The sequence below is a fragment of the Glandiceps talaboti genome, chromosome 8, assembly GCF_964340395.1.
Source record: "Glandiceps talaboti chromosome 8, keGlaTala1.1, whole genome shotgun sequence".
Taxonomy (NCBI): Eukaryota; Metazoa; Hemichordata; class Enteropneusta; family Spengelidae; genus Glandiceps; species Glandiceps talaboti.
In genome coordinates, this window is record NC_135556.1 from 7651240 (window position 1) to 7674500 (window position 23261).

At 35.5% G+C, this 23261-nt stretch overlaps 1 protein-coding gene across 3 annotated transcripts in view; it reads right to left on the minus strand.

Moving 5' to 3' along the window:
* Positions 1 to 23261, minus strand: part of LOC144438538 (gamma-aminobutyric acid receptor subunit alpha-6-like) — a 62381-nt gene that overhangs the window by 37952 nt on the left and 1168 nt on the right. For 2 of the 3 annotated variants that reach the window (XM_078127611.1, XM_078127610.1), the window contains exons 2-4: positions 20205 to 20429; positions 18662 to 18843; positions 340 to 407 (exon numbers count right to left, since the gene is read on the minus strand). In XM_078127611.1, coding sequence (XP_077983737.1) covers positions 340 to 407; positions 18662 to 18843; positions 20205 to 20278 — 324 coding nt within the window. In that variant the 5' untranslated portion in view covers positions 20279 to 20429. Of the gene's footprint in view, positions 1 to 339; positions 408 to 18661; positions 18844 to 20204; positions 20430 to 20603; positions 20745 to 23261 lie in introns of those variants that run through there. The other variant, XM_078127609.1, reaches the window with a different exon arrangement.

Here is a 23261-nt window from a genome sequence, read left to right on the forward strand (position 1 = left end):
GCAGATTAACCTTGCCAAGACTCCCGTTGGTTGACCCTTTACCACGATTGACGTTACTAGAATGTAATATAGGAGTAGCAATTGCACTGGCTTACAAATCTTATGTTTTCTAATGAGCCGTCTGATAGATTCTTACTGCCTTCTTTGCAGACTTGTGAGATCGTCTCGTCGTTTCCTCGAACAGACAAAACGGATAAAAAAAAACTTCTAATGAAAACATAAAGAGCGTCTCTGATTGAGCGGAAATCGGGCAGCAGTATGGTAAGAACAGATGAGTAATTACGGTACAGGCTTCGACTTTTAACTGTCTTAAATGTAATTGCTTGATTGCTTACTCACCATGTCTACCTCCACTATAGGTCCAAGACTGAGTGCGTAAATGTCGGCCTTCACTAAAACAGGGGCTCCTGCGGAAGGAGAGAAAAATGGGGAAAGAGGGCATAAATGTACGTCATTTTACAATCATTCAACAAGTCTATATTGCAGAGTTTTTGTTTCTGTTGTCGACCAAATAGAATATGAATGATTTCTCAATTTCTGTACATTTGTTTCGAAATTTGAAGTTATTTAGATTCCGGAAACTAAAATAAATTAGACGTATTGAAGGCATGCTAAACATAATTACTGTACATGTGATATGTATGCTGACCAGTATAAGATTCTCGCAATTATAAGATTTCCTTTCTCGACATTTTCGTTTTCACAACTCCGTTCACTTTTTGTTTGTCTTCAAATTCATTAATTTTTGCGAAATTGACTCATTTTGGAATCATTAGTAAACAACTTGTTTACGTAATTTGTTTGCATAATCGGCTGCATACATATAAGTGTATACATTACTTCAAAGTGATCCGTCAACCCTGTTTTTTTTTTACAGTAAAAAAAATATATCCTTCTTCTTTGGACGGAACCTGTCATTACATGATTGAATTTCAGAAGCCTATAGAGTAAATACATAAAGATGCTAGACAACTCCCATTCACATGGTGCTTTCATTTACACGGTAACATTTCTACAGGATCTTATGAGCTGAATCTCCAGCGAATTGCATCCTATGTAGAACGTTACATATTCCCCCCTGTGCTAGTTTAAGACTCCAGAATACAAAAACGTGCTTCGATAATGACGATTCTTCGTATGATAGCATATGACAGGTTCGTATTAGCAAGATCACCCGTTGTGAGGGATTTTTGTTGTCCTGTAGCTAATACAAAAGGACGAGCACGCATCATATTACTGGTGTATGAGGTTTTGTATTTTCTCTAACGTCTGCCTACAGCAAGCAATGAAGTTCTCCGCTAATATATCCGTGCAATAGAAAGAATGCGGGGTGGGTTGTAACTGAACGCTTTGGGGAACACCAATAGTCAACAATGATCATCCTGAATTCTGGAGCGCTGTTTTGATTCATTTCCATGACAACGAAACCCCTTCGCGTTTAGAGTTCAAATCTTGGAGCAGGGAGTTAACAAAACACCCAATCGTTTGAAGGGATATGATGACGGTGATGAAGTAACGAATTCAGATTGAGGGGATTTCATCGCATGGATAATATTTGACGCCATTTATAGTCAATACCTTTATTTAGTGTCACAGTCGAAGAACGGTTTTAAAAAAAACTACTTAACTTTTTAGCGTTCACGATGCAGTGCCAATCATCAATTTTCGGCTTTGCATAATTTCCTTCAATTTGCAGACATAAATACACTACAATTTCTTGATATGGTGTGACCCGCGTTTTATCTAGTGTGTTTGCATTGCAAAAAAAAGTACGCATTTATGTTTTAGTGTGTTGAATTATACCATAAACCCTACACCAACAGTGTAGGGTCTATGATTATACCAAGCACGGAGTTAAGTACTTGTCACAAACATATACTTTTTCTAAATGAGAAAATTGTAGCATAATTACTTTGAGGTGTCTCTTTGAATCAATCTTTATATTATGTGCTCTTGGTACTAGCGTACATTCGCTTTGCTCTTTGATGTGCGTATGGAGTAAGCAACATATCGAACTATAAAGCTTAAAATTACGCATTCACTGGCTATGATCCAATATGGCTTCAAGTATCACTGAAACAGACTGAGTGTAAAAACTACATTGATACATTTATGCGAGTTGTACGTTTTCCTTTGGCGCACTTTCTTGCCCTGGGGTGCTTACTGGGGGTTAAAGTTCGTTATTTGCGTTAACAAAAGTCATATACTCTTTTGGTCAAAATTATGATACATTACCTTTTATCATCATCAATTTGTAATGTTATTTCACAATAATAAGGTGTGCATGTGATTACAACCTGAATGTGAATACATACACAAGAGACATGCTATTATCTTCAGTCCATATCGACAGTCGTCCATAAAACCAGGCTGACTAATGTCATTTGGTAATAATAGAAGACATAGATATCAAATTATTGAAACCCTCGTGAAATAATATATTAAATTTGTAACCGCAATGTACTCCAAAATTCTTTTTCAAATTGGATGCTACACACCATTCGCCTCTCAGATAAAAAAAATAACACATAACACATCATGGACGAATTATCCCAGCCAAGCCGATTACCCGGACTTTAAACGACTGGTTATAACGTTTCTACGCATGGGCGGTTAACATATGTGTTGCCACGGCAACATATCTAAATTAGACAAACCCTTATGTATAATATATTCGATCTCTGTGTTATGGTTGACTGCGTTTAGCCTGTATTGTCTCTTTTCGAATGTTATTTACTTTGGCAAACAAAAATGAAGCTATTAAACGCAACGTTACCATGGCAATGAGATGAGGTCACATGAAAATAGTCCAGGATATAGCATGATTTACATTATAGAATGTATTTTTTAAAAATAGCTAGATTATATTTTAAAGGAAAATTACATGACCTCGTAACCTTTACACGGTAACCGGACTACTAACCCCTAACCATTAGCTAAAACAAATACTTCAACGTAAGACCACAAGAGGGAAGCTACCGGACTTCTCGGCCTCATGTCTTAATTCTTGCCTGCAATTCTTCAAACGAAATGAGTGCTCGTGGTGCAATTGAATTTCCCAATAGACTACGTTACCATCTACTGACTTAGTGCGGATTAAACGGATAGCACTTTAATAGTTTACATACGAAGAGATGGCTAAATTTCTCAGTTTAAGCAAGGCGGCACATAGCTTTCAACTCTTTAAAGCAAACTTTACCTAATGCACATGTTAAAGGGCATTGATAGCAGATGCATGCCTAGTTTAACACTTAATGATAGATGTACATTATGTGCGTTGATAGTCAAACAATAATAGTGACACTGTACGTTCATGGATATATTTTTAGGCGGAAAACGTCAGTGTTTTGAACGTTAATTCGACAGCACATTTCCAACAGCTAATTTCTTTGTATCTAAATGTCATATAAAAACAGGAAATACTGCTGGTAAGTCGACTCCATGTCCGAATGACCTAAGAATTATATTAAGTTATTGTGCATAGATAATATACCGTAAGGTAAAATATATTTTTAAAATCCTGCTCGAGTTCACATTTTTATATAATCACAGAACGGCATTATACATTATGGCATTTCACTTTATCTAATACGGCACTGTTACAGGCCCGCGTAATAAGCTATTGATTGCCACATAAAATTATTACAAAACTTAAGTACCCAGACTTGCTCATCACCTGGAAATGAACACCAAATTAAATTACATATACATATACAATTATTGCCTTAACAAGTTCAAATAATGAATACTTCAAATCATTTTTCAAACATTAAATGTAATTTATGGTGTATGTTACATATCTATGTCAGACGGGTACTGCACTTTGTTGTACAAACTGTATTTATGAATAAACTTGTACATTTATCTGTGAAATGATTGCTTCAGCTGTTACCCTCTAATTTGCTTTGAGCACAAATCTGTTCGCAGGTTTTTCATCAAAAAGAGATTGCCTGCCATCATTGATACCTTCACAAAAGAACCGTCAAAACTGCCGGATAAAATGAACGGTCTAATTTTTTATTATTATTCCTAGGCTGTTTGTTAATCACACTAGAAGTTTTGTATTATGGGACTCCAACAATGTGTTTTCAAAGGGGGAAATTAGTCGAGCCGTATCTATGTATACAAGCGTGTATGTATGTATGTATGATGTACAGTATGCTGTTGTGTCTGTTAAAGAGCTTATGTGGTTTCGTAGTTCGCTCTTTAACCTCTCCAGTTAGTTGTCACTTTTGAGTGGTTGGTTCGCAACACTTCAATTCAATTCACTTTATGAGAACGTTCGACGCTTAGACGAATACTATCGTCCAATATCACCGTTTCTCATAATTTTGTCACTTACAGGGAACTGTAAGAATTGCTCTAAAACTTGACAGTAAAACTTTGCGTAAAACATCACACTTCAATGTATTCCTTAGGCTTTACACGTTTTTATTATTCGTTCGTGTTGGCAGACATGTTTGGTAGCTACAAATTGTGTTCGTATAAGTACACACGCATGCAATGCAGCGCCATACAGACTGTTATCACGAAACCCCTTTTGACCTATGCTGTTATTTTTCTGTCGACATAAAATGGGGCATAACTTTTTATATGGTGGGTGATTATTAGACATATTGTACTGAACTGATTCTCCAATGAATTGGACACAGCATTTTATGCGTTTATTAAGTCGCGCGCCCAGTGGAGCGTTTACTCACGAAACGTTTGCCAAGTGGCACGAAAGAATCTATGCATAAAGTAGTACATGTACACATTCGATATGTATTATTCGTCAGCAAATTCTCAATTACAGACTCAGTATTTAAGCTTTTTACAAAGACAACCGAGATATGAATATTACATTATTTAGAATTATGCTAAACACGAGTCGCCATTTGGACAACCTGGATATCAACTCACACGCTTGAAGAGTAAATCGAATGCGAAGACTTAAATCTAAAAAGACACCGTACACTTAGCCGGACGAACGGGCGTCAAATCTCTGAACCAACAAAATATGACGTCTACGGTCATTCAATGTGTGTACTATGGAACCCAACTGTTTTGATTTCCGACACTACTTCAAAGTAATTTCCCATATAAAATCGGTGAATTGTCCTCAGACTACGTCATTAACTTCTACAATATCTTCATCTCTAAGGAAGACTAGATCGATTAACGGCTCCAATTTATATACATTTGTACTTGCCTTGAATACGATCACACTGCTCTGTTATATGAGTATATACATTTTCGTGGGTTCTTTGCTATGTGGACAAAAAAGAAACGATAGGGCATCTCTGCATGGCCGGAAAGAAAGTACTTTCGAATATGTGCAAGACAGACAGAGATATGCATGTACACAGAGAGATTTCGGGTAACGCGTAAATAGGCACATACGCCCCTCCCCACCTTACACACATCCATTCAGCCATTCATCCATCCATCCATCCATCCAGTCATCCATCTACCCACCCCTACATACACGCACGCGCACACAGGCAGGTGGGTAGACAGACAGACAGACAGACAGACAGACAGACAGACAGACAGACAGACAGACAGACAGGCAGACACACACACACATACATACACACACATATATACATACATACATACATACATACATACACACACACATACATACATACATACATACATACACGCACGCACGCACGCACGCACGCACGCACACACACACACACACACATACATACATACATACATACATACATACATACATACATACATACATACATACATAGACGTGATTACATCCTTTTATTCGGGTAACTTCAAAATACATCATCCTAAATGGTTTTGATCACGTGATACACACTATTCACACAAAAAAGAGTATGCTTGGGGAGAGCGCACTGCAAATTCTTAAACTTATTTTTCAAAGCACTTTAGGGTGAGATCAAAGAGATTCAATGGAATACGTTTGGTTATCTGCAAACCCCCTTTCAACTGTGTGGTGAGTGTAACGTCAATTTCTACATTGGAGATATAATCTGAAAAACCAACAGCGCGGCATTTCAGACATCGACAAACAACACTAAACACTGCCGTCAGCAACACATTGTCCAAAAATCAGTTATATCTATTTTCAGTGAAACTAGTTAAGAACAAAAATGCACTTTAAACTCTAGTCACGGTTTTTTTTCACAAACTCCTGATTCTTGTCCGGGGTATAACATATATTCAGCATCAATTATTAATCACTTCATTACAGGGGCATTACCTGCACATCCGACACTCATAAATTAGTCAAAGTCAATTTTTCATGCCGAATTGTTCCATAGTCTGCAATAACATTCAGACTGTCATTTCATTAATTGTATTGTCTACACATAATTGATATTCAATGAGCCAATAAGCCGTCAAAACGCACTTAATTTTAAAACCATAATAATGCACTCGGAGGGGTGTCAATTCTGCATGTTTTGAAATACTGATATACGTACGTGTACCATATGTCTGTATAATCCGTTTGGAAGTTTGACCCTATAGAGTTTCTAACTGACAGGCTCATTCGGCATGCACAGTTGTTTTTAATTGAGTCATTAAAACAAGCGGGGTGCATTGCGTGTGTCCTTTATTTTGGTATCCCTTCTATATATCAGCCTCGTCAGCTTACTTGCAAAAAAAATGAAGCGAACATTATCAGTAAGATTTAGATAGTTATCTAGCTAGAAAATCAAATCAGCTATATAAATACCTTTTTTGGTGGAAAATATTTTACTATAATCTATAGAAAGGGAAATCTGTTCACTCCAAATGAACACAATTTCAGTAAATTAGTCATCGTTATTGCAATTTTTAGGAAGAATGATTTGAGATTACATCGGCTAGCTTTGTTCCTAGGCTGCAAGTATTCATCACGTAGTATATCACGTGGTGTACTTCATTTCACAACCGTCAGTCAGCGGTAAGTGACAACCATAGATTCAATAGATACTATGCCACACATCAAAGCAATTTCATGCTTCAGAAAGCAGCAATGGAATGAAATGACCACGCTTTTCTGAAACACAACTTCTGTCTTTCTCAAACATAGATTGGTATTATTGACACCGATTCGAGATCGTTACAGGTTTACACGATACATTTGTACCTCCTTGTAGTTGTATGGGTTTTTTTTTTAAATTGCGCAATATCGAACTCTCTCTCTCTCCTTTTGGTTCGCCTTCTACATTGTGATAAGTTAATAGCACCATTTATGTTATTATCTACAAATTTTAAATTGTTAACAGGCAAAGATATTTTTGGTATGTTACTTTAATAATTAACTATTCCGTTTATCATCGCTAGCCCTTTACACATCACCAAAATTCATATTTTCTATGGAATAATTTATAATGTCTGGCATATGTTGCACATATATATATTATAGTGAAAATTCAGTGCGTTATAATATCATTCCATCAACCTTGCGAAGTCAAATTTATAGTATTATTCAAGGCGGTATGGTAGTTATTTCCAATTTCACGTTCACATCTAATATGCATTGCTTGATTGATGGATTATATACGTAGTAGAATTATCTAGTTGCTCGTTTTCTTGAGTTAAGTGATTTTTAAGACGTCGTAAAAAAACGTACCATTGGGTGAATACCATACAAGTCGTCGTAAAGTTCAAATGTACATGATTACTTTTAGTTTTAGTATTAACTAGTCACTCTCTTTATAATGACCACTTAATTGAATTTTCGAAAGGAAATTGAACATGAACGTCACGTCATATGTTCACTTCACCTCACTTCAAGTTCAAATCCGGCGGTGCTCTCATGAGTCAAATTAGTATTGACCTTGTCAGTATCTGCACGATCGTGAATGCTGACACGCCTTCAAAACAACCTTCACATGCATATAAATACAGGTCGGGGTCATGATCTGCACTGCATAATAAGGGTGTGTGTGTTGACCCAACCAAAGAACAGCTCTTTGTGCGATTTCAATAAAGTATATGACATATTCCCAAAAAACACAGCCTAATTTTGCACAATTAATATAATAATGAATGGAATTTAGATATATGACGTTAATAGAAAGTTCAACTAAGTATTTCAACATGGTTTATATACTGGCTACCGGTTTCTATTTCCACTTTACCGGGGACACCATACGTGTAACAACCAAATGAAAACTCGGGTGTACGACACTTGACCGCTTTAGACCTTTTATGGAGGCTAGGACACAACCATCTGTTTTAACTGAAGTTATGCATCTACTTGTCTATGCGTATGGCAAACAATATATGAAATTATATTTCATGAATTACATAAAGCTAATATAATATTTGAGGTATGTCTTCAAACTGATGAATTTACATACATAACATTACTTGGCATAAACAGCACGAATATCCGTACCTATTAAGGTAAGACCAGAGAATTGAAAATTAATTAAGGAATTATAATTTCAATAAGGCGTTGTGAATGCTAATAATATTTCCATTTGTCTGAAAGTTTGGTATTAACGAAATCACGTCTTATTTTAGCATCAGCATTTTGTTTATTTCGATTCGTTTTGATTTTGTAATAAAGATGGTCCAAATTATGCATTGCAGCTGTCAACGATGTTGTTAAGAACAACTTTACAAAAAATTCAAGAAAATGTGTTTTCTTACTTCTGTATGTCGGGAAGTCTATCCCGCATAACTGTAAAACAGCAATATAGCAAAAGAGTCAAAAATTAGTCATTCATGATTGGATCTATTTTAGTTCGAAAATATTGATTTAAATTTACAGGCGACTCAATAAAACTGTTTCAAAGTAACGTGCTTGACAGCAAAGACGCAAAACATTATGTGCGCATTTATGAATACCATGTCATATACATAGCATACGGCCTAAAATATAATTATTCCATAGTCGTTTGTCGGTAAAAAACACACATATGGTTTTATTCATTATTGGCGCCAAATGGTACCCTAAATGTCATATCTTGCCCCAGGGAGATCAATTTTGCAATCAAAGCTATTTACCGAAAGATGAACTAAAACAACATTGTCATGAAAAAAACATGTATCCATTTAATTTCCGCTTTATTGTCGAGTACCTGCATTTTTACGCATGTTCTGATACAATAGTGGAATATATTGACTGCAAAATACAATATTATTTTAGTAATGTTGGAATCGTGCAGCAGCAAATTTGCTTTTTGTAAGTATTAAGTAAAATGACATTCTCGTTTCATATTCAAAGGATAATCCCCCGTTGATATACCATCTAGGGCATTCTCATCATTCATGTAGTCTTTGTTATTGCAAATGCCAGCATTTTGAAAATCTCGAAATTTAAGATTTGAAAATGTATTTTATGTGACGGGTAATTTTGTTATCTTGGTTACTTACCAGCCGTAATGTCTACATTGCATTTATGAAACCATCATGAATTATAACTGATACTGAATGCATCATAAATCAAACAGAATATATGAAAGCGCTTTACAGTATTGACAAAAACAATACATATTGTTTTGTTTTGAAAGTTAACACAGCCCACACATCTTCGCAAATACTACGGACACAACTCAAACAATGTTATTAGCTTTTTTTGATGGTAAAACGTGACACATGTTTTAATTCAACATTGTCTTTGTAATAAACGTTGGCAGTTATCGATGACTCTTTCTTAGAGGTCAGCACAGAAACAGGCGATGATTATACAATGTTTTCTTTTATAGATGACAAGAACACTGTTTAAGCCGTTATACTTCTTACTAATTGTAACTAGTTAAGCAGACACACTCGTCTGTGATAATTCGAAGCTTTTAAAGGCTAACACATAGTTATGTAATAATCCTAACAAGAGAATAGGTCATATATAACTAATATATAATGGAAGAAGCTTGTTTTAGTCATTACATTAAAATGATGTTAATTGATTCCTTAAAATAAAAAGTTGTCTGGCGTTTTCAAATTAGTAGAGAAGATTAAAAGGTCGCCCATCATGTCATCAATTATTATATCATTATTAATAACTTAATCGAGAAAGTACAACTTTATACCACTTCTTTTACAGATTATGGTTCTTTTTTAAATTTTAATTTAACATGTTGATTGTAATTGTCTTGATCGCAGCTTACAGTTATTTAAAATTATTCTTGTGGTTTTTAAAGTTCTGACTGTGGCAATGGCGCATGGCAATTGAGTAAATTGGATATGTAAAATAGAGAATTTATGTCCATACGTATGACACTTTTTAGTTGAGAAAACATGCAATTTGCTAAAGTAGGGTGGTAGGAAGTAATAGGTAATGGTAACGATGTTTTGTGCTGTCAAACAGGAAGAATATATGTTCATTGCTAAAAGTGCTCTTATTCCGCATGTGGATTCTGCACAATTAATAGTGGCAGGTACACCGTCGGCGTCTCTAAACTGAACGAGGGAAACGTGATTGCTGTCCAGGCAGGTATTTGAAAACATACGATTATGTCAAACAAACGTACGACAACATTTAGATGTAAAAAAAAGAAAATGGATCTTATTTGAAGAAACGGCAATACATATGCGATATAGTACTAATAAGTATTAAAGCAAGAAACTGAATTTAGCATAGAGCAAAAAATGGAGAATATTTATTATAGATTTGTAAACATGAAATGAATCCAACAGAACTAACAAAAAAATGCTTAACAACTTTAAAACATTCATATAAACACTCGCTCATGTGATGAAAAAGTAAAACATAGTTTTGAAAGTAAGATTTCATAAATTACTTAACATAAAATACTTTTAAAATGAAAACAAAAAGCTCAACGACTTGGATGATGAATGGTCTTAAATTCTTTCGATATCACGAATATTGAATTTTTTGTTTAAAAAAATAAATTGGTTTTATATTTATTGCACTGATCTTTACACCTAATACATAAAAATTCTTCATATGTATTACTGCTAATGTATTCTGCTAAGATCCTTTCGCAGACTAGATAAATCCGTTCAATGTGATACGGAAGGAATTTTCAAATACTCTTAACTAGTTGCATATTAATCAAAAAACATGATGATAAATTGTATCGGGCTTAATCCTCTCAGATGATACACACGAAGTAACGATCAATATAATAAAACATAGACCATTTCCACAACTCAATAATGACTTTCTCGTTTCTCATTTCTGAAAATTGATTGTTTTTATAACTGCTAATGCATAGTGAATGTTGCTGGTTTGATGTTTGGCTTGAAATGGCGCAATTTCAGTTCTTTTGTGGGGGAAAGGCAATCATTGAAACATCACAGTTCTTCCCATAGTGAGATGTCAGCATCATTAAATCGGCTACATTTCACACCCAATCATTTCATGGCGTGGCGTAAGTGGTTTTAGTTGACAGCAGGTGTCGAGGACACCACTGATTAGCGTTGTGTCGTAAATGATAACACACCGCTGTGGGTATTGAAATGTTCAAAATATATACCTGATATGTTTAATCTATTGATACCAGTAACTCTCTAACCTAGTCAAGTGGTTTTTGGTATTCTGATGACGCTCAATACACAGGAAGCTCATCAGCGGGTGTCAGAATTACGCACTGGTAAACTTACAATAAGAGCTGTGCCTTCAGGGCTGGGCATCCTAAATATCCCTCTATAACGCAGTTATCGCAACTTGTAACTAATTCATGAAGTACTCATCATGGCAGAGTTGATTTGCCATGTACGTCCTGTTCGGATCACTAAATAGGTATGTGTTACCTTATTACGATTGGCAATTTTCTACCAAATATCTAAACACTGTGAATGTCGTACACGTTCATTAATGAGACGGTCCCAGTAGGAAGCATTTTAATAGGAACGAAATACTTCAAAACCTGACAAACTCTCCTGTATACCTGGTGCTGAATACGTACATTGCAGTCTCGCCTCCCAGGGGATTGCGATCAAGTCTCGTACAGGGAACGCAGATTCCTTGTCATTGAGTTTAACAGGGTTAAAGGATATACTTAGGGAATGATTTCAAAAAATCTATAGGAAAGAAATTCTCATTTTATGTTTAATTCAAAAGATGGCAGAGATCAGGCTTTTCGATCGGAGTGCAAATTGGACGTGTAGTGAGTCGAAACTCAACTGCCATTGTAGCTAGTCTATACTATTGGAACTTTATGATAACATCTTTACACTTTTAGCAAATAATTACTAATCAGTGCGTACATTGTACATGCCAATACACAATACACACAGCTTGCCATACCAGATAAAATCATTACTCATTGTGCCACTCTAAATCGGTTTGTGATATTATGCTCTACACATATCCCGATATTGAAAGCCGAGCACTTGATCACTTTATCTTCCTGCAATGTATTGGCTAGTCAGGCTCAGAATATAAAAGTAACCAAAACGATTATTTTTTATCTTTTTATGTCTTTAGTTTGGTTAAATTAATTTGAAATTATTTTCTTTTCTATTTTTCGTGCTCTTCTGTAATGGTGATTCATTCCTTCGCAATGCTAACATGAATTGAAACAGACAATAGCAAATGTAATATGAATATAATTTAAATTATGTAATTAGCGACATTGTCTTGTATTTTATCACCACGGATAAGCCATCAAAGTTCACTCGTTTTACGTCATCAGTTCAGCTCCGTTCAGGCTGACGGTCGTGCAACGATATACATAGTCATGTAGTTGACTTACAAGATAGAAAGGGTGCAAATGATGAATAAGTAATTCCAGCCACACCGAGCACTGCGGGCATTAAACATATTACGATATTCTTGTCACATGCTTCAACGCTAAATATTGATAGAAGTAAATCACGAACCATTCAGTGCGTCCACCAGAGATGAAACGAGCCCTCCAGCTTAAACTATAGCTGTGGAAATTACAACGCTAAATTTAATTTATTGCGGTGAACAGGATTTTGTATTCTTCTGTACACCCACAACGTGTCTAAAGTACAAATACAATAAGACTGCCTAGTCATTCGCAATAAGCCCACAATAATGTCAACAATCACAACCACAATTTCTTAATCCTTGAAATGTAGCAATACTTAGATTTCACTTCTATGCCGGCTTCCAAAGGTGTTCTTATATGCGACATGTGTGAGGGGACAATACCTAATCAATAATCCAAATCGATCAAGGGTTTCCCATTATTTCCACCGTAAGGAGTTCTTTTGAATTTCCACAAAGCCTGCCGACTACTGAGAGATACAATATTAATGTTTGAAAGCACTGACAGTAGATGAAATAAAATAGGAGAAATGACAGAGATCATGTCCTATCGTGGTGTTCATTCATTCCCTTTACGTCTGCCATCAAATAAATAGGACATTGAAGAAGGTAGCGAGTTGTAGAGCTGTAAGGTAGCATACGCCCGCGCAGCCAATTTGCCTCAAAATCGAAGTTACTCAAATCTCTCAACCTTTGCCATGTGAAGGCTTCTTTTCTGGTCCTTTTAAAATATTAAAAGAGTATATGAGTTTACCGTCTTGTTTTCAAGGGAATTAACAATCTTTTTTTTCTCACCGTAGAGTTAAAACCCTATTTGGCAGCCATATTGGATTCTAAAATGGCTTCTTTTTTTATATCATTTTGACCAATTTGTGACCTCTGGTGTTTTCATAAAATTAACTGAGAGCGTGTTTGATTTTTCTTGAACAAAAACAGCAAAGGTTTAATTTTCATATTCTACGTTAACTTTAAAAATAGACTAGCTAGAGGTGATGTGTTCGAATAACTTCAGTGACAAATTTGCAGAATTTGAAATCAACTAACAACATTTTAAACCACAAAACATGTTTAAGATTCCATTGCTCAAATGCAAGGATGTCTGAACACAAGACATCATCTTTGACAACCATCTCCAGACAAAAGATTTCAAATGTACATGGTTCGTTTGTATATTTTTAACTATTATAAGGGGACATTCACGAAACAATAACTGATTCTGATTAATCATAAAATCGCTTAGCCTTTCCCCTTCGCTTCTCAAATATCTGTATTTGGAAAACTAAGAAGAATAAACTTTAAATATTGTTAATATTTTGGTAAATTTATACCAGTAGTTGGATAGAAAAAAAAGGATAAACTCCTGCGGCTATAAAAAATATATTCATATTGAGATCGTGTAATTAATATTTCAACAATATTAATTACAAAACTTTTACAACTGCGTCTTTGGATTTAATAATATTATAAAGAAATTAATATTGCATTTTCGCTGTGTGATTTATATACAATGCATCTCATAATAACATAAAATAAGCTCGCTTAATGAAAAGTTTCATTATTTACGAAATCGTGAACATGAATCATTCAATAAGTAATTAAAATTCCACAAAATGATCTTTTTTCTAATGAGTTAGATTATTCTAACATCCTAGGAAGATTTTTTCTGAGATAAACTTTTAATGGTTTGCGGGAAAAACGAGTCAGATTATTTCTTAAGTTCTCTCAAGGGATAAAGGGTGCTAAGCTGACCATGCATATCGTTTGTAGATCTTGGAAAATCGATGAAAATCCCAAGGCTCATTTCTTAGTTTTAATTTAAACTAACAGTAAACATGATATATTTTTATAGTATACATTTTGACTAAATATTCTTTATACATATTGGATTCACGAATGTATCTAATATTCCTTTATTACAGAGCTAGATATAAATATGACGTTTTAATGCTATTCTTTGTAAGTGGTAGCCATATTGATGTGTTGTTCTTCATTGCATCCGCTCTACTTTTTTTCTAAAATACATCAGATGTGACCAGATTCTAAAAAACTCTTCGTGTTTTTTGTTTTTTGTTTTTTGTTTTTTTTGCACACCACTTTAAAAATCACACTATTCACTATACATTCAGTATTCAGAGAGATTTTCTTTTGTAACAGACTTTTAGATTAAAAAAGAAAAATAGCATACACAGAAAATCACTCATAATCATTTCCTTTTGCTTTAAATCCCTGCCTCTGATGTTTAATGTCTTGTCAAAAAAAAGAAGATCATGGTTTGGTTTTTTGAATAACTCTTTTCTTTTTTCAAACCAAAACAGCGTAAAGAGATATAAAATCGTACATCGCTTTTAATATACAGACACAAGACTTAATAATTGCCAGGTTATATTCAGATCGATACGTTTATCACTTGTTTTCTTAGGAATTAGTTTAGGCTAATTCTAGAATATGTGCACGACTAAACCAGCGCATGGAATTAATTTGCAAAGGCAGCCTTGGTCTAGTAAAGTTAACCCAATGCAACGACACAGTAAATGTTGTGAATGTTCGCCTAGCATGATTTAGGAGAGGTTTGGTGTTTCCGGGTCGCTGTTTGCATTTTTGATGTGATCTGCTCATCAGTTATACGTATACGTAATAAGTTAGGCGACGCATTTACTAGTATAATGTGCCTTAAATATTGGAAATTCGGATATTCTACTAAGTATGCGATTTGTGTGCCACCATATGCATGTGACATGAGTATAATAATATAAAAAGTGCGACGAGGGGAAAGTGTTTGCATGATGACAACCCCTGTAGATACATTGACAATCTGGTGACTCTAATTCGTTATCATATCGAGTCGTGCGGTATGCGTGACAGTTTATTTTATGTTGGGGTATAGAGAGGTAATTTCTATCACGTAGCACAGCAATAGAGTACTGTGTTTTAAAATGTATTATCTTGTTTCTTAGACTTAAGTCGCTGTGTCGTGCCGAGTGATTTTATAAGATTTCAGTCCTTCAATATGTCTTAATCGTAACAAATCGCATACATTGATTTGATATATACCTCACATCCTTGTTTATGATGTCATCATATATCAACATTTTTTTGTTTGTTTTGGGGTTTATTGTGTTATATATATTGTACCGTATGGCATTGCATTGCATTATATTGTATAGTGTGCCACACTGTGTCATGTTGTGTCGAGTCGAGTAATGTCTGTTATGCATTGTATTCATTGTCGGCTATACGGTATCGTATCGTGGTATTATCTTGTATTTTTTAAGGGAACGTTCAGTAATTAGTCGGGGAGGGCAATATTTTAGAAAAGAAGGTGGAATTATAGGGAAGGTCAAAGTTTACTTTGACTCATCAGACAAGTGTCCTATCTTACGTTGTATTATTTTATGATTGTTGGCATCCCACCGCTGCCAATGGTTCCACAATCTACTACAGCCATATTCCATCACTGCCACCGTTGTATTGTAATACCAGACATATCAGTAAAATCGCAGCTGAAAAGTGTGTGGTGTGGTTTGGTGTGGCGTGGTGTGGTGTAGTGTAGTGCGGTGTGGTGTGGCGTGGTGTGGTGTGGTGTGAGGAGAGGAGTGGGTCTAACAGGAGTATAAATGGGTGTGGTAAAATATTGGGCTTCCAAAGTCAGTGCACATGCTATCCCACAGTCACCCAAGTCACCGCAACATCCCTCTCCACATGTGAGTAATCTTGCCCGACTATTCAAGTCATTACTTCACGAATTCCTCCAAATTCACACTTTCCTTGTGTGTCAAACACGGCTGAGTGATGCAGCCTACCCATCATAGCATGTAAAACATTCACCCTACCTTTGGGTCGGTCACAGAAAAATCCCGTCTCAGTGGGATTCCAATCCATGACCTTCTGGCAGGTAATCCTGAGCCTTAACTAATACGCTGGTTTTCACCGTGTGTTTGAAATATTTGAACGGGGAGGGGGGGTCATAGTTTAGAGAAAGGCAATAGAGGGAGGGCCACTTTTCATGCAACAGACCGGGCTTCACCCCCCCCCCCTAGTAATTACTGAAGGCTCCCTTACGTATATCTAAATATATTTAGTAAGTTTTGTTCCTCATTTTCAATTGTCTATATTCAGTTGTTACGTACTTTCTCAAGATAGATTTGCTATCTGCCTTATCAAAATCCCCCACAAACTTACCATATGTTCGCAAACAATTAAATGGTTCAGACTTTTTATTTCTACTGTTTACACGCGGACATCAAGCCAGTGTACCCACAATTCCAATAATGACTCACAAGCAGGTAATTAAACTAATTAGAAGGGTAGAGCAATTTTCACAAAACTCAGAAAAAAAAGTTGAATAATAGAGAAACGTTATAGTACAACTACCGGGGTTTTAATTATATTTTCAATGAATTATTAATGTTAATTTTAGAGTTATTATTTCTTTGAATAGCAAGATATTCTATCAGCTCAATTTCTTGGTAGGTATTGCCCTGTACATTGAATTCAAACTGCGTGTGCATCATTGTGCTGCATAGAATAGGGTATGTATGGAATAGCATTGCATTTGTTTCTGTATTGTATGTTATTATGATATGTTCTGCATTTGTTTAGCTGTGCGCTGTTCTGATAGATGTCCTCATGTGTTTTACGATGCTACGTGACGTGTGATTTAGGTTCATTTCACAATGCTGCCTCGTGTGATGAGTTCTGTGTTGTTCCATTATGTTGCCCCGTGTGTTGTTTTAATATGTTTAGGGTCTATGCTGTATTAACAGAGTTACGTTGTTTCCGCAAGAGTTAGCCCCAGACTGTCGCAAATCACCTGTGATGCTGAAAATTTTCGTTCATGTTATCTCTATGGAAACAAGAGTGATAAGGGACCTGCTTTTTTTATCTCGTGATTTTTGTAGCAAAACTTGCGTGAATTGAGGTAATGGTAAATTTTACATAAAACCACGGAAATCCCGTCTTTTGTATGGTTGCTCAAAAGGCATTTATTTTAATACGTGCTGGATCAACGGCAACAACTTTAGTATTATAAAGTCTGAATTCGGCACGGTTTAAGAGCCCTCCTAAAATATGCAACGAAAACATTGCACACAAATATACTGGTATCGTGTGTATGCAATAATTGCTATCTGTTACTATTTAATAAAAACGATGTTGCAGTTTTCGTATTTTGGTTATAAAAACTCACCCAGCACATTTACATCGAGCAGTGTACAGACAAGAAAAGACTTTCCGTGTGTGTTTTATGTGAACAGTGCAATAATTTACATATAGAAACATATATAGAAAACTATATAGACACATCTGTAAAGAGCACTAAAATATAAATATCTCAGTAATACACACGTGCACACACATACATGTGCACGCACATACATACACATACACACACACACACACACAGATATATATATATATATATATATATATATATATATATATATATATATTAAACAGTTAAATGTTTTATTTATATATATTACGTGACAAAAGTTATATATGAATATATTTGTATGTGTGTATATATGTATATATATACACACATACACACACACACACACACACACACACACACACATATATATATATATATATATATATATATATATATATATATATATATATATATATATATATATTATATATATATCATCAGAACAGGTTCTGATGATCGCATTGAGCGTGAAACTCGGAGTAACAACTAAGCACCTCAAGTTCCAACCAACTTACTTTGATTATATATATATATATATATATATATATATATATATATATATATATATATATATATATATAGTTATAGTTATAGTTATAGTTATAGTTATAGTTATATATAGTGTTATATATTGTGTAATATAATGTTATATATAGTGTTTTATATATAGTTATTATATTAGTTTGTACTGACCTTTGTTTACCAGAAAACCATATAGTGTCACTTATATATAAAAATGTTTCAGGGAATAGCAAAGAACTATTACTTTAAATATCATTTACCTCCAGTTCCAGGTCGCAGACTTTTATCATACTGAGAATGCTTGACGATGCGATCTAAGGTTTTGGTCAGATTCAGTCTTTTTTCCTCCAGATACCGCTTACTACTTGTAAAAGGTTCATAAATGAGTGTTCCGTCCGAATCCGAACCCGAGCCCTCAATAGTGATGGTGGGTAACGCTGTTCTGAAATTTGAAGATCAAAAAAATAAATAATAATATGCTAATTTACGAATTTGGAATGTACTTTTGATTTGCATTGTTAGATTGGGGAATGTACACACTTGGCGGTTAAGGTTGTGTTTATTCGTAAATTGCAAACCTTGCTGTCACTGTGCAATAATATTACATCCGAACGAGCCTAAATGATTATTTGGTGAAAAGACATTTCCTTGGCCAATATCCCGTTAACTGTACCAACTCAAACAAGACTACTTTCAAGTAATTGCTTTTCTCCATTTCCCTCCATTTTTTCCCCAAGCCAAGCTTTCAGCAGGTAAAAAAAATGAAAAAAGCTGTTTTATGAGCGAGAAAGGTTACACCGTAACCGCATTTGATTCGTAGACAGCTGTCAACAAAAGCAGGGTCGTCATTTGCTTTACGGTAATTAACGCACTATTTCAGAAGCACAAGCGCTCTTGTTTAGATAAATGACAATTCTTGAATTTCCATTCAACAGTTAATTTGTATAGCTCTCTGAAGTGATCGACGAGAAGTGAATAGTAGTGATACGCGCGCCAAATCGTCATTTTCTCCGTTTGAAAAAAAAATCTTATCGCGACAGCTAACAAGCATCCATCGTCTCTGTGATTAATAATTAGTAGACTAGGAGGCATCAATCAAATTGAAAAGAGAGTAAGATAAGACAAGCGCATACAATTTACTAATCTAGCGGGTCACGTGACTCGTAAAGATGAATCTTTACCTTTGACATCGTTTTGATCACGTCATGCATACTATACAAACTTTTCAGTTTCCTAAGGTTATAAATTACTTTAAACTTTTATTAACTTCATCTGCAATCCTTGAAAACAAAATTCAAAAGTTTTGTCCCAGAAGATCTTAAAAGAAAATCTTTTGCACTGCTAGAGCTTAATTTGATATATTGTCAACTGTTACCTTTGGATGTTAGTAACTACAATTGATGAGAAATTGTTAGGGTGAGGTTATAGGGTTCACCCCCAGTGGGTTATCGTTTATGTGAGACATTCGTCGACTGACAGGACGTTCATGCACTGTGTCTAACCTGATAATAGCAGTACTAACAAATTAGGGGAAGGTTGTCAATATCGTATACCAAGTAATACTAACAGCGAATAGCAGGTCAAGCGACTAACTATCACATTGTTATCACCCTGTCACTTTTGTTACGTCTGTCTTCTTACTGTACTAGAATAGCGGCAGTGAATGGCCTGTGTTTTATTGTGAAATATTACACAGGTAAACTGGACTGAATAGGGAAATATCTACATTACACAAACTGTGTGTGTTCTTCTATGCGGCGCATTGTCCGTCATACATTCACCTTATTCATAAAGTATACATACCCACAGCAAAGAAACATGAAAAGTATCAAAGACCGAATTGTACATGATGTCGATATACGGCAAGACAACGGCATTTTAATTCAAGCATGGATCTTCCGAACCGTCGTACAGCCGTGTTTTGGCCTTCAAATTATTAATATCTCGGTGCACGGGTACAGTCAACACGGCCGGCTCCCCTGTGGTCTTCAAACCTTGCTTCAATATTTTGCACTGTTAAAATACTCACTGAAAAACACAAGTGGATATAACGAGGCATATTTACTCTAGTGCCGGGCAAGCAAGCAAGTGGCGTATATTGCAATGGGGAATTTCTGAATGAGCTCGCTATTCGTACATAGCAGAATTTATCCTTTTAAAAAACCTATTGATTTATCCCTACGTAAAAAAAGCACACCCTACCTGTGTTATTAATGGGTCGTATCAAACGCGATATAAATTTGAAAATGCTTGATACTGTCAATGGATACATCGATCCACATCTGATTGAGAACTCAGCGGTACATTACACGATCCAACGCTGTATGCTTTCATAGATGTATACATGCATAGAGCTTGAACGAAGACAACGCAACGTTCGCTGACTACCGCTTCGCAGCACGCTACCCAATCCTTCTCCCGTGGCATTGTGGGATAGGTAACAATATCGGTGACTCCTCTTCGTGACGACACAGACGGACTGTTGATCCAAGCAGGCCAGATATACGAGAATGTAATGGTGTCCAATTTAACTTGATTCATTAACTTAGACTAGAATACAATCAGGGAGTTAGCAGTCCGTCAAAATAAGCAACGTGACCTGATGAAGGCGGTGAGACACGGGGATAATTGTGTACGGGAAAATGGATAGATATCTGAGCTTTGTAATTTAGTTGGTCCATTTGTGTGAGTGAGTCTAAGTGAACGACATAATAACCAACTACCGCTCATGAAGACACCAAATTAGTCAGACACACCCTGTCGAGACAGCGAATACTAAATCTAGTTCCATCCAACATTACGTTTCAAACAAGGACGCTACAAGATGTGTCAAAAAAAATTATGATTTTCCATCAGTACATCTGCAATAAGTCGAATACAGAATAAAAAGATATCTTCCTTTGCGAAAGCAGCACATGGGAATATCTCGCGGCAATGGTTGTGGAAATTTGAGTAAGGTTTATGCCACTCCCAGACTATTTACATTTTAGTCGCCTTTTCTATTTAGACACTTTTATTAAATGTAACACGAATCTGTGTGATTGCACATGTGGATGTTACTACTGGTTCAACATTAGTTCAGTGCGTCACGTCGGAACACAAATTGATCAAAACCGTCTGAAAGCATCAATTAGAAGTGAACGCAATTTCATTTTTGGGGGGCTTTCACTAGAACGTGCTTTTCATCAAATACGCGACGTTGACCGTCAACAACTTAAATATTCTGTGTTTGTCTGGTGAAATCAAGCGTCAATGAAAAAAAAATAATGTCAATTTATTTTTCTCATTGCAATTCGCTTGTTTCGACATGGAACTTCAACTACGGAAAATTAATGTCTTTCTGTGTCAAGAGATCGATTGCAAAGTTTCCCTCCACTGGATTTTATGGTTTAAAGAACGTGTTTATTAATTCATATAACAAGATTGAAGATATACGGAAATACTAGTTTGTTCATTCCCCCCCCCCCACCATTGAAAATAGGGTGTGCACAGTTAAATCAAAAGCAGACGATAACATTCACAAATGACATTCTAAACACACATGTATAGTCTTTTTGTATTGATGTATGCACTTGAAGCTGATATCGACCAATGCGTGTGATCATCGCAACACTACTGTGCATACGTTTCGCATAATTTCCAAAGTAAACCGAAGCCGTTTTATTAATTTGGCATCCCTTCAATCAAAACCGTTTCCCTTTGAAATATGTTTTAATAGGGCCTTTCAATAGTATTGACAGTGGAGACTGCAGGAGTGAATCGCAACGTGAACACGAATGTCTCTGCAGGCTTTCCAACCTTGTAGAAAGTGTAATGTTAAACCTCCATCTTAGAGTTGTTCTCGGAGTCAAATATAATATTAAAATTACTTGAAAAGGATAAGTGTAGCGCCAAATAATCAGAAACTGGTCGGCAACAATGAGTACTGATGAGCTGACGATACTGTGGGATCAGTTGAAGCGGTGTAATCATAAGTGAAAAGCGTAACAACCAGACAATTCAGAGATGAAAATCGAATACGACGAGTCCTTTTCTATGTTTAATAGTAACTTTACCACTTCGGTACTTAACCTACTATTCTGTGATCCATTGAGACTCAGAAAATTTCCTTCCTGTTAGAAAACTCGTACAAGCTATCTATCCACGGAGAATCGAACATTTCTTTCTGATTGAAACCTTGTGTATAATCTATTTTTAACCTGATCCGATGTCTCATCAAATATAAAAGTAGTTGGTAAATATCACAGCCGTAATTTTTTTTTGCAAATTGAAGAAAAAGAAGATACAAAGATGGACAAATAGAGGTATCTTATTTAACATGCTGGTGGTGTGTCAAGATCATAAATTTAACACATTAAAGTCGTTTGTTCTTCAATGAAATTAGCTCTATGTCCTTCTTGAGGTTGACTTTCGGAAGCGAAACACAAAGAGATTCGCAATGCGATTACCAATCATGACTTCACCAAAACAATCCCTGAAAACATCTAATTCTATTGTCGTAATATTGAAAAAGTCTATCTCAATTAAGGAATGGGCCTTGGGAGATAATATTTCATAGGTACAGTAGTCGTCATTGCAAAATTAATGACACCAAATTAATGTGGATCTAATTAATATTCATCTTCAGCGATGAAAACCTGTTTCCCCATGTAGGCTTACTGATTATAACTATCAATCGAAGGACACCTATAGGGAAGGTCGGATTGACACTAGAAGAGTTCGACGACTATTGTTTTCATCGCCTGACCCAAATTTTCAAAGCCCTCGACAACAATTGTCAAAATATACAAAAGAATTAGTGGTGCGAGTCTTCTACACTCGAAAACATTCTTTCCAGTGTGATTTGAGGCTACCTGTTTT